The sequence below is a fragment of the Mesoplodon densirostris genome, chromosome 19, assembly GCF_025265405.1.
Source record: "Mesoplodon densirostris isolate mMesDen1 chromosome 19, mMesDen1 primary haplotype, whole genome shotgun sequence".
Taxonomy (NCBI): Eukaryota; Metazoa; Chordata; class Mammalia; order Artiodactyla; family Ziphiidae; genus Mesoplodon; species Mesoplodon densirostris.
In genome coordinates this window covers 34,989,375-35,003,531 of record NC_082679.1, presented here as the reverse complement: position 1 = coordinate 35,003,531, position 14,157 = coordinate 34,989,375, and the positions used below count along the sequence as shown (strand labels likewise).

The 14,157-nt window shown below is 37.1% G+C and overlaps 1 protein-coding gene across 3 annotated transcripts in view; it reads right to left on the bottom strand.

The window, feature by feature from the left end:
* The window catches only part of RBL2 (RB transcriptional corepressor like 2), a 51,056-nt gene extending 38,129 nt beyond the window's left edge, over positions 1 to 12,927 (bottom strand). For 2 of the 3 annotated variants that reach the window (XM_060083447.1, XM_060083448.1), the window contains exons 1-5: positions 12,582 to 12,927; positions 10,102 to 10,232; positions 7,673 to 7,873; positions 4,427 to 4,491; positions 797 to 925 (exon numbers count right to left, since the gene is read on the bottom strand). In XM_060083447.1, coding sequence (XP_059939430.1) covers positions 797 to 925; positions 4,427 to 4,491; positions 7,673 to 7,873; positions 10,102 to 10,232; positions 12,582 to 12,824 — 769 coding nt within the window. In that variant the 5' untranslated portion in view covers positions 12,825 to 12,927. The remainder of the gene's footprint in view (positions 1 to 796; positions 926 to 4,426; positions 4,492 to 7,672; positions 7,874 to 10,101; positions 10,233 to 12,581) is intronic. The other variant, XM_060083449.1, reaches the window with a different exon arrangement.
* Between the last annotated feature and the right edge of the window lie 1,230 nt (positions 12,928 to 14,157).

Here is a 14,157-nt window from a genome sequence, read left to right as displayed (position 1 = left end):
AAGGGAATCAGGAAGGAAATAAAGACAGAATACAGAGAACGTTAAACTTACCAGATCAGAAGCAACTGAAGGAATTAACTCCACTAACTTTAAAAATCTACCTTGAGATTCAGACAAGCTGAAATTCTAATTGTAACCACTCCACAACTGACAATCACTCAGAATCCTACCAAGGTATGATTCAAACAGCAGCAGCATTATATACTAGCTCAATAAAGACTTTTTAATATTTGCTTTTATACATCATAAGTTGGTCTCTTACTGTATATCGTTCATAGAAATTATATACCTTAAAGCCTACTAAATGGATTGCCAAAATAACTATCATTTCCAAACACCTCTTAGAGTTTTAAATTCATTTTACTTATTTTAGAACCATAGCTACTCCTCTTCTGTAGAAAAGATCTGAAATGCAGATTCTTTCAATAAATCTGCTTTGACCTCCTCCTGTGTGTCAGGCGTGAAACACCAATGTAGAAAATCACCGTGAGCTCTAATGTCATCTTTGCTATTCCAGGTTTTTAAATTCCTTCTTGTTGGGTATATATTTCAGAAACTTCTAAAGTTGTCATCTAAGACTTTAAACTTTATGATAATTGCAATTTCTTTTTCCATAAATATTTTTACATAGAGCTCAACGCCTAGTTATAAGTACTCTGGATAACTACGGTGATGAAGCTTTGAAAAGCATTTATGTTCTCTGATGCTAGGAAAGCTGTAGTATGTGTACAACTCCCAACAGTAAACATAATGTAGAAATGTGAGTTGTCTGATAGTCTTTGATTTACAAACGTACCTTTAAAATTAGGGTTCACAAGTTCTTTACGATTGGAACATTGAAGGGCATTTCCATAAACTAAGTCCAAAGCACACAGCAGAAGATGATAAGAATTAACCAAATCGTCACTTATCATGGGGAAATTACCTACAGGATTATAAACAATTATAGAGTTAAATTTGCATCAACTTCACAATATTTTTAAAATAATTTCTTCCTTTAATTAAAATGACATTATACAACAGTGTACAAAGCTGACTCAAGAGCTACAGAAAGTGTTTTGGCAAATTTACAGTTTGAAATATTAAACTCTTAGGAATTTATTAAACGATAAGAGTAAGACTAAGAAGCCCGCCAGCCGCAACTAAGACCTGGCGCAACCAAATAAATAAATTTTAAAAATAAATATTTTTTTAAAAAGAGTTTAAGAAAAACCAAAACTTTACTAAAAATGCCATTCATTAATATTCATTAAATAAGCATTTATTAAATGCCTAGTAGCTGATCAAAATTTTATCATCATTGGTTTTTCTTTTGAAAATTCTGAAACAAACAACTTCATAAATTATCTCAAGCTGTAAGAAATTGTTTGGTATGAAAATATTTTTCTGTCAAGAAAACTGGTAGAAATACTTAGATGGGAAGAGCTGAAAAAATGATTAATATAATTATTTTTTCATGTATGTGTTTTAAAAAGACCAGAAACTATAATCAGACTCCTAACAGTAATATTTTAAATACTTTTCGATGTAGTAATACAAGCTCATATAAATTAACGCAACAGGACCACAATAAAAGATATTTCAGTTCTAGAGCTAGTATCCCAGGAATAATTGTTGATGCTTGGTAAGAAAAAAATAAACCAAAACCTAAACCTAAAGAAACATGTCATTTCTGTAGTTCTGGTTTAACTCTAACATTGAAAACAGTTTTTAAAGACAGTTAAAACAGTTTTATTATTCTTAGAAATTAAGAAATATTTCTAGATTTTTTGTATCTTTAAGCATTAAACACTGCATATATATGCTTCATATTGATTTTACACTCTTATAACATCAGATGAATTCAACTTAAATAGCTAACATACATCTGAAGAATTATTTCTAAACCTTGACATTTTCACACTAAATGCCTACCCAAATGCATACACACACACATTCACACTACTTTGTTTCAGGCTGTTTTCTCTCCTTTCCTCTAAAGAAAGTTACCACTTACCTCAGCATAGCACGATAAGCAATTCTTTTTTTTTTTAATTTATGGAAATATTTCAACAAATCAATTTAAATGGATTAAAGAGAAAAAAATAGTTGTCTGCTGCCAAAAAGACAAATGATAATTAATAGGCTAAACTTTGCATTGATATAACCAAACTAACTTGCGTGGTTTCACAAAAAAGATGCTTAATATTAAAATATATTCAATTCCTCAAATGTAAAACAGGAAGTGGTACCTAGCAGTTTCAAGCTACAAAGCCCTACACACTGACAAGCCTAAACTTGTCGCTGGTGTGTACCTGCCATGGAAGGAAATAACTGGCAGCACAGTGACTTCTAACAAAAATCTGAAATGCCCCTAAAGATCAGAATCTAAACTCCAGGACTCTCCCATCATGACATACTCTACATTTCAAATCCTGACTTTAGAAATAAATCTCACTTCCTGAGATATTTTATCTTTCAATCAACAAAGATAATCTGACTGAAGACTTGGGATAACATGTAAAACAGGAAGTGGCACCTAACAGTCCTCAGTCCACAAAGCCCTTCAGGACAACAAGCCCAAACTTGTCACTGGTGCGTACTTGCCATTGGAAGTCAACAAAGATAACAGGCAAAAGTTAGCTTGTTTATCAGGAATGAGACAATCTGGGATGCCCACTGTTGCAGACAAAGTCATGAAAAAGTTGTCTATAAGAGTACACCTTCCCCCAAATAACTAAATCAAGAACTGAATAAAACCAACTAAACTACTCTATTGGAAAAGATCCTAGTGAATCATAAACGATCATAGTGCTGGATCGTGGGTAGACAAAGGCTCTTTAGACCAAATAATTATATACGGAATTAATAATAGTAAGGTAAAACTCAAACACTGAGTTAATTGTAGAGACAAAAAATACGCCACCCCAGTTGATCAAGTGAGACCAAGACCTAAATAAAGACAATACACTTATTTTCCAATAATTTATATAGTACCAAATACTTACCTCCAAGTATACATATGCCATAAAAGACATAAAACAGATAAAAATCCTAGAAGTCAGATATACCTGCCCATAATCTACTGTCAAGACTAATATCATAATATAACACCAGCCACAGTAAGCCAAGTGGTAGCAAATGTTCCAACCACCATGAAAACAGTTTATACGCTCTTAAGTCTTTCTAAATTTCATGCCACTGATCACACCACCTTCATCTCCGCTAAAGAAACATCCAGTGTGATGGAAAGCAAAAATAACCAAGAGCTTATTTTTGACAAAGAAAGATTTTTCTTTTCAATCAAGCATGCAACTCAGGGAAGGAAGAATAAGTTCTAACCTAACTAGCTAGAAAGGACCAGCTACAATCAGACAAATCGCAGGGACACCAAAGGAGTGACACATCCCTGCTAGAGGGCCTACACATGCGGCATGAAACCAAGAGCTAGGAGATGTGGATTCAAATCCTAGCTCTGTTTCTAGCAGCTAGTTTCTGGGCCTCAGTTACTGACTCTTTAAATAAGTTGGGCAAATTGATCTAATAATTAGAATCTCTTATATTTATGAAACACCTGCCAGCTCTAATAATTTTTTGCTTTTAACTTTGCATTTTATTGGGATATCTTAATGGCAAAGGCATTCTACATAATCTATAGAAAAATCTGTGTAACTGTACTTTCTGCTCTTCTGTATATTAGTAAGAATCATTTCTACATAGAAATACAGAGAGGTAAGAACCTGCTGTATAGCACAGGGAACTCCACTTTGCTGTACAGTAGAAACTAACACAACATTGTAAAACAACTATAGCTCAATTAAAAAAAAAAAGACACTATGCCTAGGAATAAGCTGCATAAATTTACACATATTTTATATTTCATTTCAATAAACTTAGTGATAGTCAATTCATTCCTGATTTAAAAAAAATACAGAGAGGACAATAATAATAATAAAAATGTATTTCACTGAATGTAGACCTTGGACAGGTTAAGTGAGAAGAGGAGGTAGAGAAAATAAGTTGTATCTAAAGGTATTTGATCAAGCATATTTATCTGAGCAAGATATAAAAAGTAATCTGAACTACTTTGAGAACGATCAGTCCCACTCAATTAAATAAGACATGTCTCATGAAAAATACAGCCCAAGATATAAGCACAGACACACTAATGTGTTTCAGTCCATAATTCAGAGATAATGTGCTTTGGAAAAAATGTTGTGTAAGAACAAAACGAAGGATTTTCCATCTAATGAAGGAAGTTTGGGATACTGTAAAGAAATTCAAAAGACTCTTATGAAAAGGCAATACTTAAAAAAGAACCTGGGACTAAAATCCTTGAGAAATTTTTCAGTGAGAATCTTTTCCTGATACACATTATAGGTTGACAACAGTAGTACCTGAACTTTAAAATAAACCAATATTTAAATAAATATCACTCTTTCCTTACCTTTTGCATATATAAAAAGCACCCAACAAAAATGGAAAACTTCAGACACGGTACAGGGCTGTCGCCTTTGGGGGAGAAAAAAGTCATGAGATAACAGAAGAATCAGAAAAAGACATGACAAATGACTGTAAACTAGGTGAGAAACAAAACCCACAGTTAGTGGGAGTGACAGCAGATTCATTTCACATGGAAAATGTGCAAGAAGTTCTGCTCCAACCAAATACTGGTAAGGGAAAAGCTGGGAGCGAGGGAAAGCACTCATCATAGAAGAAAATTCTGAAGAACTGTAAAAGCTTTTGCAGGTCAATATAAGTAAGGTAGAAAATAAAACGAGTAACAATAGTTCTTCTGATGACATCAGCAAGGCTAATGCTGCTTTAAGACCCATGTATGCAGGCAGATACTCCTCCAACTTTTTTCCCCTCCATCACAGTTGATGAAATGTAAACCCTCCCTCCCTAAAGACATTCCAGATTATATATCGAGTCATAAAAGGATTTTTTTTTTTTTTTTTTTTTTTGGCTGTGCTTCACAGCATGCGGGATCTTACCCCGACCGGGACCGAACCTGTGCCCCCTGCAGTGGGAGCTCGGAGTCTTAACCACTGGACCGCCAGGGAAGTCCCACAAAAGGACTTTTTAGTGTAAATTCGGGACTCCCCATAATTCCTTATACTTCTATCATTAGGAGTACCTGTTGCAGGGAGGAGGAAGGGGGAAAATAAAAGAGTACCTGTTGTATTTGCTAAGTTGTTTGCTACAGGGAGTTTCAGACCTGTTTTAAACTTGCCTTTTCTACCAAATCCTCTGCCAATGTTTAGATAAGACATCTGTTGGTTCCGTAACCCAATAGCCTTATTCTACCAAGGTGCTTTGAAGAGAAGAATCTGAAGACTGGGGTTTAGTTCCCGCACTGTCATTAGCTAAGTACACTTGCTCTCCACATGCCTTAGTCTCTCCATCTGCTAAAGGATCGTTTTACTTGGGTATAATACTGTATTTAATTCACCAGTCGATGGCAAGGATTAAACGTCATTGCCCTGCTTTAAAAAGTTGCCTCCCCAACATAGGCACGTGATAAACTATCTAGTTTTGATACCTAGCAAGATAAAAGTCAAACATTTTAGAAGCCATTCTAACTTACAGTTATAAGATAAATAAGTCCAAGCGATGTAATGTACAATATAAATATAATTAACACTGCTGTATGTTATATATGAAAGTTAAGAGAATAAATCTTAAGAGTTCCGATCACAAAGAAAAATTATTTTTCTATTTAATTTTGTATTTCTAAGTGAGATGATGGCTGTTCACTAAACTTACTGTGGTCATCATTTCATGATGTATGTAAGTCAGATCATTATGCTGTACACCTTAAACTTATATAGTGCTGCATGTTAATTATACCACAATAAAACTGGAAGAAAAAAACAACAACACTCAAGCCACTCTAAAAATTGGCTCTAGAACTCTAGAACAAACTTAACCTACTTAGCCAAATTTCCTCCTACTTTGCTGCTTTGGTGTCTTCATTCTTCATCCTCTGCATAGAAGGCTACCTGTATCTCCAAATTCACCTATCAAAATCCTACCCATCCTTCCAGACCTATTTCTGCTTACTCCATGGAACCTTACCTAACTGGCTTATACAGAGTGGCTTATTTTTGCCTCAAAAGTCCTACATTTCTATTATCTTTTGCACTTATACATGCCTCTCCCTGACTATACTTACTGTAAGCTCTCAAAGGACAGTGACTCTGGGTTTTGGTTTTGTTTTGTTAACATTTGTATCCTACATACAGTAAGTTCTCAATAAATACTCAGTGAAAAATTTTCAAAGACCAGTGTGTGAGATGCAGTACTGAGTCATGGTGAAGAGCTCCACACTTACTGTGTGACCTTGGCCAAATTACTTAACCTCTCAAAGGCTTGTTTCCCCCCACCTGTAACAACAGTATCAACCTCATAAAGCCGTCGTAATGAATAACTGAAGTAATACATGCTTAAGTCTTAGAAGAGTCCCTGCCCCATAATAAATACTCAGTAAATGGTATATATTACTATTACTAATATTAGCCAAAAGTACTAATAAAAAGTATAAAGGGTGATATAGATGTAAAATTTTTAGATAAACTTATCTTAGAATTTTCTGAATTAGAATTAAGTAGTCCATACACCCTAATAAATATCAAAGCAAATACAATCTGAAATCATTTTCTACAACACTTCAAAGAAAGAAGATATTCTATATCTTTCTATAAATGATCATATCAGCCTCACTTAGACTCAGAAACAAGCTTCTATCCAAACTTTAAAATACTTAATTATAAATAGACAATTCCCTAAAACTGCAAGCAAACTAGACCAGCTGCTTCCGTATCAGTGGGGTTGAGTATATAAAAACGAACATAGTTTTATTTTTTAAAGCTGCTCACTTACTGTAAACATCCTTCACAGTTTGGGAACAATTTTATATTGAAAGAGAAGCAAACATTATTCATTCAATTACAATAACTTCTTTTCCCCTACTTTTCTTGTCAACATTTTTCTAGTTCTATTTTAAGAACAAATTTTCATTTCTACTTCATGAAAAAACTTTCGTGATAAAAGTAGAGAATTTGTATCCCATAATTGCCCTTATCTACCAGGAAAGATGGAAAACATCAAGCCAGAATAAGTTTACAGACTTGCAGACATAGTCAGAAACAGAATTTCATAATAGTTTCAGTTTTCAGTTCCACTATTCTCCCCCCAGTCCAGTTTCTCTACTTTTCACTGGTTGTAAACATAAAAATACATAGAGAAGCCTTTTCAGGGGGATTTTTTTACTATTCAGTTTGACATAAAAGTCAAATAAAGAAATAGTCTATATATATTATAATATGTAGAAAATAATAGAAATAGTCAATATCGTTGATAATAGAAAATTAAGTAGTTAAATTCTATACCCAAGATTGCTAACTGGTGAGAGTACCTAAGGTCTGATTTTTGCATTTTCGGTTGCTTAAATGAACAGGGAAAGTTTATAGAGACAGAGATTCCACACATTTTGCAACGTGAAAGAAGCCAAACTCTTCAGAGCTAACATACAATGAAAAGCAAGAAATTATTACCGGAAAAAAAGATTACTTATGAAATCACATTTGTTTCTTAAGACCAGCAAAATAAACTGAGGGACACAAACTAAGGGATCAAAACTGTAGTACAGACAAATGTGTATTCCTGCTTAACAAACATAAAAACATACCGCTGTTTTCTTCCTCTTTGTTGACGAGGCTGCTCCTCTTGAGGATATTTAAAAATGTCCTGAAAAATGGGTTCATATTTCTTAAAGATTACAGCAGAAACAGTGAAGTTTCTTTCTAATCTCTCAGTCCGTTCTCTGAACTGTGCGGGTAGGTTTGCCATGTCTTCCCATTTCTTCATCTTGTGAAAAAATTCAATTAAGCTGATATTAAAAATAAAAAATGAGATTTTTTTTTTGTAATTAACACAGGGTAAAATATACAAATTAGATAATTAAAAGTAAATTGAAATTAACTCATTAAATTATATTACTTTTAGACAGTGATATAAAATCACAACTCATGTCTCTCTGGCTAGCTTAATCTCACAGATTGGTTTATTTCTCTCATCTTCCAAATCTAATTTCCCTAATCTCTTTTCCTGAGATTACCTAAAAGTTTTTAAAAAGTATGAAATACATATCAATACAAAAGAAGTGGAAAATAAGTAGTTAACCAGAGAACATAACCAACACTCATGTAACGATTGCCAGATTTAACAAATATTAACATATCAAATAAATTTTGCCATGTTTGCTTCAGATTCTACAGAAACAGCCAGTTCCCTTTGGACTCTTCTCCAAAGATAAGTACCACTGTATAGTCTGAGTCTTCCCATCCGAGTTTTTACGCTTACTATGTGATTATATATGTACCCATAAACAGTTTAGTAGTGTCTTTTGTATGTGTGGTTTTAAAATTTTATATAAATGGTATCATACTGTAAGTAGCATTCTACAACTTGTTTTTTCATTCAATATGTTTATGAGATTAATGTTGTGTAGATCTAATTTTTAATTCCTAAAAATATTCCTTCATATGAACTACCATGTTTTGCGTTCATTCCCCAACCAATGGAAATAGAGGTTTCTAATTTTTCACTATAACAAAAATGCTGTAATGAACACATTTCTGTACTTGTATGCTGACGTTTCTTTAAGAACTACCCTGAGAAGCAGAATTGCTGAGTCAGAGAATATGCATCTTCAACTTTACTAGATACTGCCAAATTTCCCACTAGAGTGATTGTGCCGATTTATACTCTCTCCAATGTACACCAGCAATACAGAGTTCCTGTTTCCCTACATAATGACCAAACTTGGTATCAGGAGATTCCAAATTTCCCCAATCTGATGAGAATGAAATATTACCTTATTTTTACTTCGAACTTCCTTGATTACTTGTGAGATTGAACATCTTTGCCTACATCTATTAGCCATGTGAGTTTAGGCCTTTGTGAAATCATATACTTTTCCCATTTTTTAGTAGCTATTTGTCAATTATTTAACTATTTGTTAGTAGTCCTTTATGTAATTCTGAATACTAATCTTTTGTTACACTGTAAATATCTTCTCCCAATCTGCTCTTTCTTTTTAATCCATTTAGTCCATTATGGCAGAGAAGTAAATAATCTGAACCCATAGGTAAAAATTTAAAAATAAAAACTGAGCTTTCGAATTGGAAATAAAACTGAAGTCTGAGATATTACTTGCATTAAAATATTAGGTAAGTTTAGTTTACTAGAGTTTATAATGATGATTCCATAATTTGACCTTTGCTTCTAAAGCCCCTTGTTTGTCATTTAACTGGATGAGTCTGACTCCACTTTTCTTCTTTGTAATGATTATACTTTGCACCTTATTTAAGCCCACTTCTGCAGGTTTACAGCCCAGGTGTTCAACTCTTTACACACTGCCTCTTGTTCTTAGGCCTAAATATAACTCAGGATGGAGTTCAAGGTTAAAAAATAGACTACAGCTAAAAGATTACATTTCTTGTTAATTATTTTAATAGTAAGTGATTTTTTTTTAAACCACTAGGTCCATAAATTTCGACAGTGGCACTTCCTCCAAAATGCCAAACATCCTTTTTCCACCAATCTTTAATAAGCCATGAGAAGATTAACCCAAACGGCACAAATAATAAATGTAATCAATTCAATTACACAACAGATAGAAAAAGCAATTTCTGCCTCCTCTTTAGATACAAGTCCGGTACATGTAGTTCTCAGTTTAATACCATGTAATATTTACTTTTTCAATTTAGAGTATCTTTACTTAGAATTCTCCCAATATTACACAATGATAAGTCATTATGTAATATTAACCTAATAGTAATGAAAATGTAATTGATTATCTTAATGTAATTAAATGTAATGATAACCTAATAGTAAACGCTTCATACAAGTGCCAAATACACTAAAATTTAATTATTTTTCACCAAAGAAATAAAAATATAATGGACACTAACTTAGATGTGGCAAAGAAAAACCATGACCTAACTTCTAAATTTAGCACTCCATAAGTACAAATGCTTGGAAAATGATAAAGAGAATTCCTACTGTCACTATGCTTTTATATTAGTCACACTCTACAAACTCTGACATAGTTACCTCTGCTCTGAACATCTCAGGATTCTAGTTAAAGATACATAGTTTCCTTCAACTGTCCCTTTGCTTACAGTTGGCACAGATTTTCTGCAAGCCACATATAAGGCACATGCTAACCAATGAAGATCATTTCCCTGTAAAATAAAAGAAAATTGATTTTTAGCTAATGAACTATATATATTTCAGTATGAAAAACTCGTTTAAATTCAAAGTGTTATTTATATGTTTGTGGGAAACTGCATTTTCAATGATGTCCCTGTCCCAAATGCTCTTCGTATAATGTAACACCGACATTCTTCCACGGAGAGGTTGAAGTCTGTGTTCTCTCACTTTGAACTCGCTCAACCAGTACCACAGGTGAAAGTGATGCTATGTAACTTTCAAGATCATAAAAGGCAATACAGATTCCACCTGGTGCTCCCTCTCAGGACATACACCGTGGAAGTCCCAGCATGGGAGGAGATCACCTTGGGCAAATTACTTAACAATTGTAGAGGCTCACTTTTCTTGCCTGAGGACTGTGAGAATTGAGAATTACAAGCATAAAGCACAGAAAATACAAGAAATCAAAAGATAAAATTCTGTAACCACTATTCTATATTAAATATCATATGAGCTTTATTTTCCAGGGTACACTTCCACGAGACTGACACCCGACATTATCTTACAGCATCTGACTACTAGTTCCACAAGGGCAGGGATTTTATGTTTTGTGCCTTGCTCTATCCCCAGCACCTATGTAACAGTGTCTGGCCGTGAACAGGTGATCAAAAAATATCTGGGAAATGAATGAATATTCATTCACTTATTGGGTAAACTGAGCTAAGAATCTGAGATCGAAGTCTTTAAAAAACTGAGAAATCAAACAAGTATTTTTAAAAATAACTTACTAACTATCTATTATTTGTCACTTGCTTATATAACCCTGGGCTTCACACAACTTAACCACTGTGAGTTGAAATAATGCTTTTTCTATCTAATTTACAGGGTTATCCTGAGGGTAAAATAAGAGCTTATTTGGAGGCACTTATGCCCATCACCAAAAAAGAGTCCTTCTCTTTGTCTGCCTACAGGAACCACTAGGAAAGAAACAAGAACGTGGCCTATTCAGCCAGATCACCAAAGCATGTGAAAGAGCTTTGTAAACTCCAAAGCACTATCCATATGAGTGTTTCATGCTCCAGAAACTCCACGTTACCTTATTTAACCATCAGAACAGCTTTGTAAGGTAGGTACAAATATCTCAAAGTAACATACCACAAAATTGAGTTTGGAATGGTTAAGTAAATTGCCCAAAGTCACCTAGGTCAGTCAGGTTCCAAAGCCAGTATATTACTAGCTTCCCCTCCCCACCACCACCCGCCCCGCTGCAGATGTAAAAATCGGAAAGAACTGAATTAAAATTCTATTAATGCAAGAATAAAAAAGTAATAACCTTAGTGAGTGCCACACAGGCAAAAACACCCTCTTATAGTTAAATAACACCTCGGTTAGGCCTTCCCATTCTGAGCCTATTTGCCCTACTCTTTCCACAAACTATTCAACAACTTAAAATCGTATGGCCTGCAGTTTAAATACCACTCACACAGGCAGTCAAACAGCGGATAAACAATGCAGACTTCCGTGTCACTTCCCATTGGCCCATAAAGGGGAGGTGCCTACAGGGTTGAGCCTCACTGGCTAGAATGGCCATTTTCTCCGCTGCAAGCCCCGTCGGAAGAAAGGGACAAAACATGCCTAGATCGCAGCGACTATAAGAGTCCTGGGCAATGTCTGGGGTGACCAATAGGTCCTCAAGGTCGTCGCAGTCCTGACTTCCTAGAGACAAATACGTGTCTTTATCCAGGCGGGCAGAAAGCCCGTTTCATTTGCGCAGGGGTAAGATTCGTCTTTGTTCACACATACATAAACACAGCTCGAAACGTAACGCCTTTACTCAAACGGAGGCAATGGCCTGGACAAAGGCAATTCGGTACAGTTCAAAAAGAACTGAAGAAGAAGCCCGGAAACGCAGGCGCTAACATCGGGTTAATTTCAGCGCTAACGCAGGCAAGCCCCCGCCCCACCCCACCCCACCCCCTTCTGCGTATGGTCTTGACAACTGCACCTATTCATCCTGCCAACAAGGTGCTTGTGTTTTTGTAATCGGACCGCAGCACGACCTCAGCCTCGCGGTGCTACTTTAGGGCAAGGGCTGTTCCCGCTTCGGAACCGGAGGGGGAAGAGCGACGAGACAGGGTTCACTTTCAGGGCCGCTACAGAGCTTTTCAAAAGCCAGGTTTCCAGGACGAAGGTGCGCAAAGAGGACTCCCTCCCCGCTCCAGGCTGGGGACCCAGAGAGCCGGGACCGGCCGGGGCGGAGGAGTCCCCCCTCCCCGCCAACCGCGGGGCGCCCGAGCCGGGGAGACAAGGGGCCCCATTCCCGGAGGCGGGGCGGGACCACTAGGCCCGGAAAGCCGCTGGTCTCCTCCCCCCGGGCGCACCTCCAGCGTGTAGCTCTCGCTCATGCTCCTGTAGCTGTCCCAGGCCTCGGCCCGAGCCGCTTCGTCCATGTTCAGGCGGCTGCACAGCTCGTCGAACCGCTGTTGGGTCTGAGGGGCCGGCGACCGGGTCGACTGCGCTGCGTCCTCCGCCTCGGCATCGTCCTCCTCCTCCTCATCAGAGGCCGCCGCCGCCGGAAGGAGAGGGGGGGGCGGCGGCGGCGATTGGTTGCCTCCCGACGGCATAGCGACACCTGGGCGGCGGGGCCTCAGGTGAGCCGAGGGCCTGGGCCCCCAGCCATTCAAACCGCGAAGCGCCCGCCAGTCGACCGACTGCTTGCCGACTGCGCCGCGGCCAACGGCGCTGGACCACACATCGGCGCCCGTAGTTCCGAGCATGGATTGATGGGAAATGTAGTCCAGGACGGAGGCCCACGGGGATCAAAAATCATATTTAGAAAAATCATCTCGCGTCGTCTCCCTCGGGTGGAAATAAAAGCGACTTCTCTCCGTTTCAAGTACCTCCTCATCGGGAGACCATTCAGCAGGGCTGTACTGAAGAGAAAACATCCAAGAAATGTTGACATGTGAAAGTTTAGTGTCCAAAGTGTCCCCAGAAATAACACTCATCACCTGCGTGTACTTATCTAAAAAATAAAGATAATAGTAACGGCCTGTCTGCCTAAATTCAAATTTCGGCGTCACTTCTAATTCTAGTTCTTTCCTATGTTTTAATTTTATTTGCGACTTTCAAATAATTATTGGATTTTTTTAAGTAGTAATTCTTTTTTCCCCATAGGGTGAATTTACATTCACTATAAGTGACATATTTGTCCTACTTTCAGTCACCCAATTGGCTTAAATTTACATTTCCTTTACTTTTATTTTCATTTTGCTTTCCCTTTTCAAATCTATATGAATCACTTTGTTTCCAGTCCTCTTTGATTTCTTAAAGGGGTATGGTATAAAACGTTTTCATGCACGAGGAGCCCTAAGGCATTTCTGGTTTGCTATGGGGTCACTTTCTCTCTTCATTGACCCTTTGAACCCAGCCACCATACTGTGAGGAAGCCCAGGTCACTTAGAGAAGCCTATTGTCAAAGATAAACAAAGCTAGAAGTCAGGGAAAGGGATGAAAACATTTTATGCAGTCATTCCTGACAGTAGGGGAAAGTGCTGGACTCCGTTCTGATTTGTGCAGAGATAATTGGGGATTTAAAGGGAAAAGGAAAGAGTAGAGATGGGTGGGGAGGGAGCAGAGCTCAAGCAAAAAGTTACAGAGGGTTGGTCACTACATATGTGATTAGGCCAAGTGGGCCTGCTAGTTATCAATTTGTTGAAGTTAGGATTGTATCCTCCCACAGAGACTGGGAGTCAGAGACTCTATACTTCCTGATGATTACATTTCAAAGGAATGGCTTTCAGGTCATTGAGAAAGACACTCCTGATTTGTAGGATATACAGTTGGTCTAAAGTATACGCAGGTTGTGCATCCGCAGGTTCAACCAACTGTGGATCAAAAATATTAAGAAAAACAAAAACAAGGACTTCCCTGATGGCGCAGTGGTTAAGAATCCGC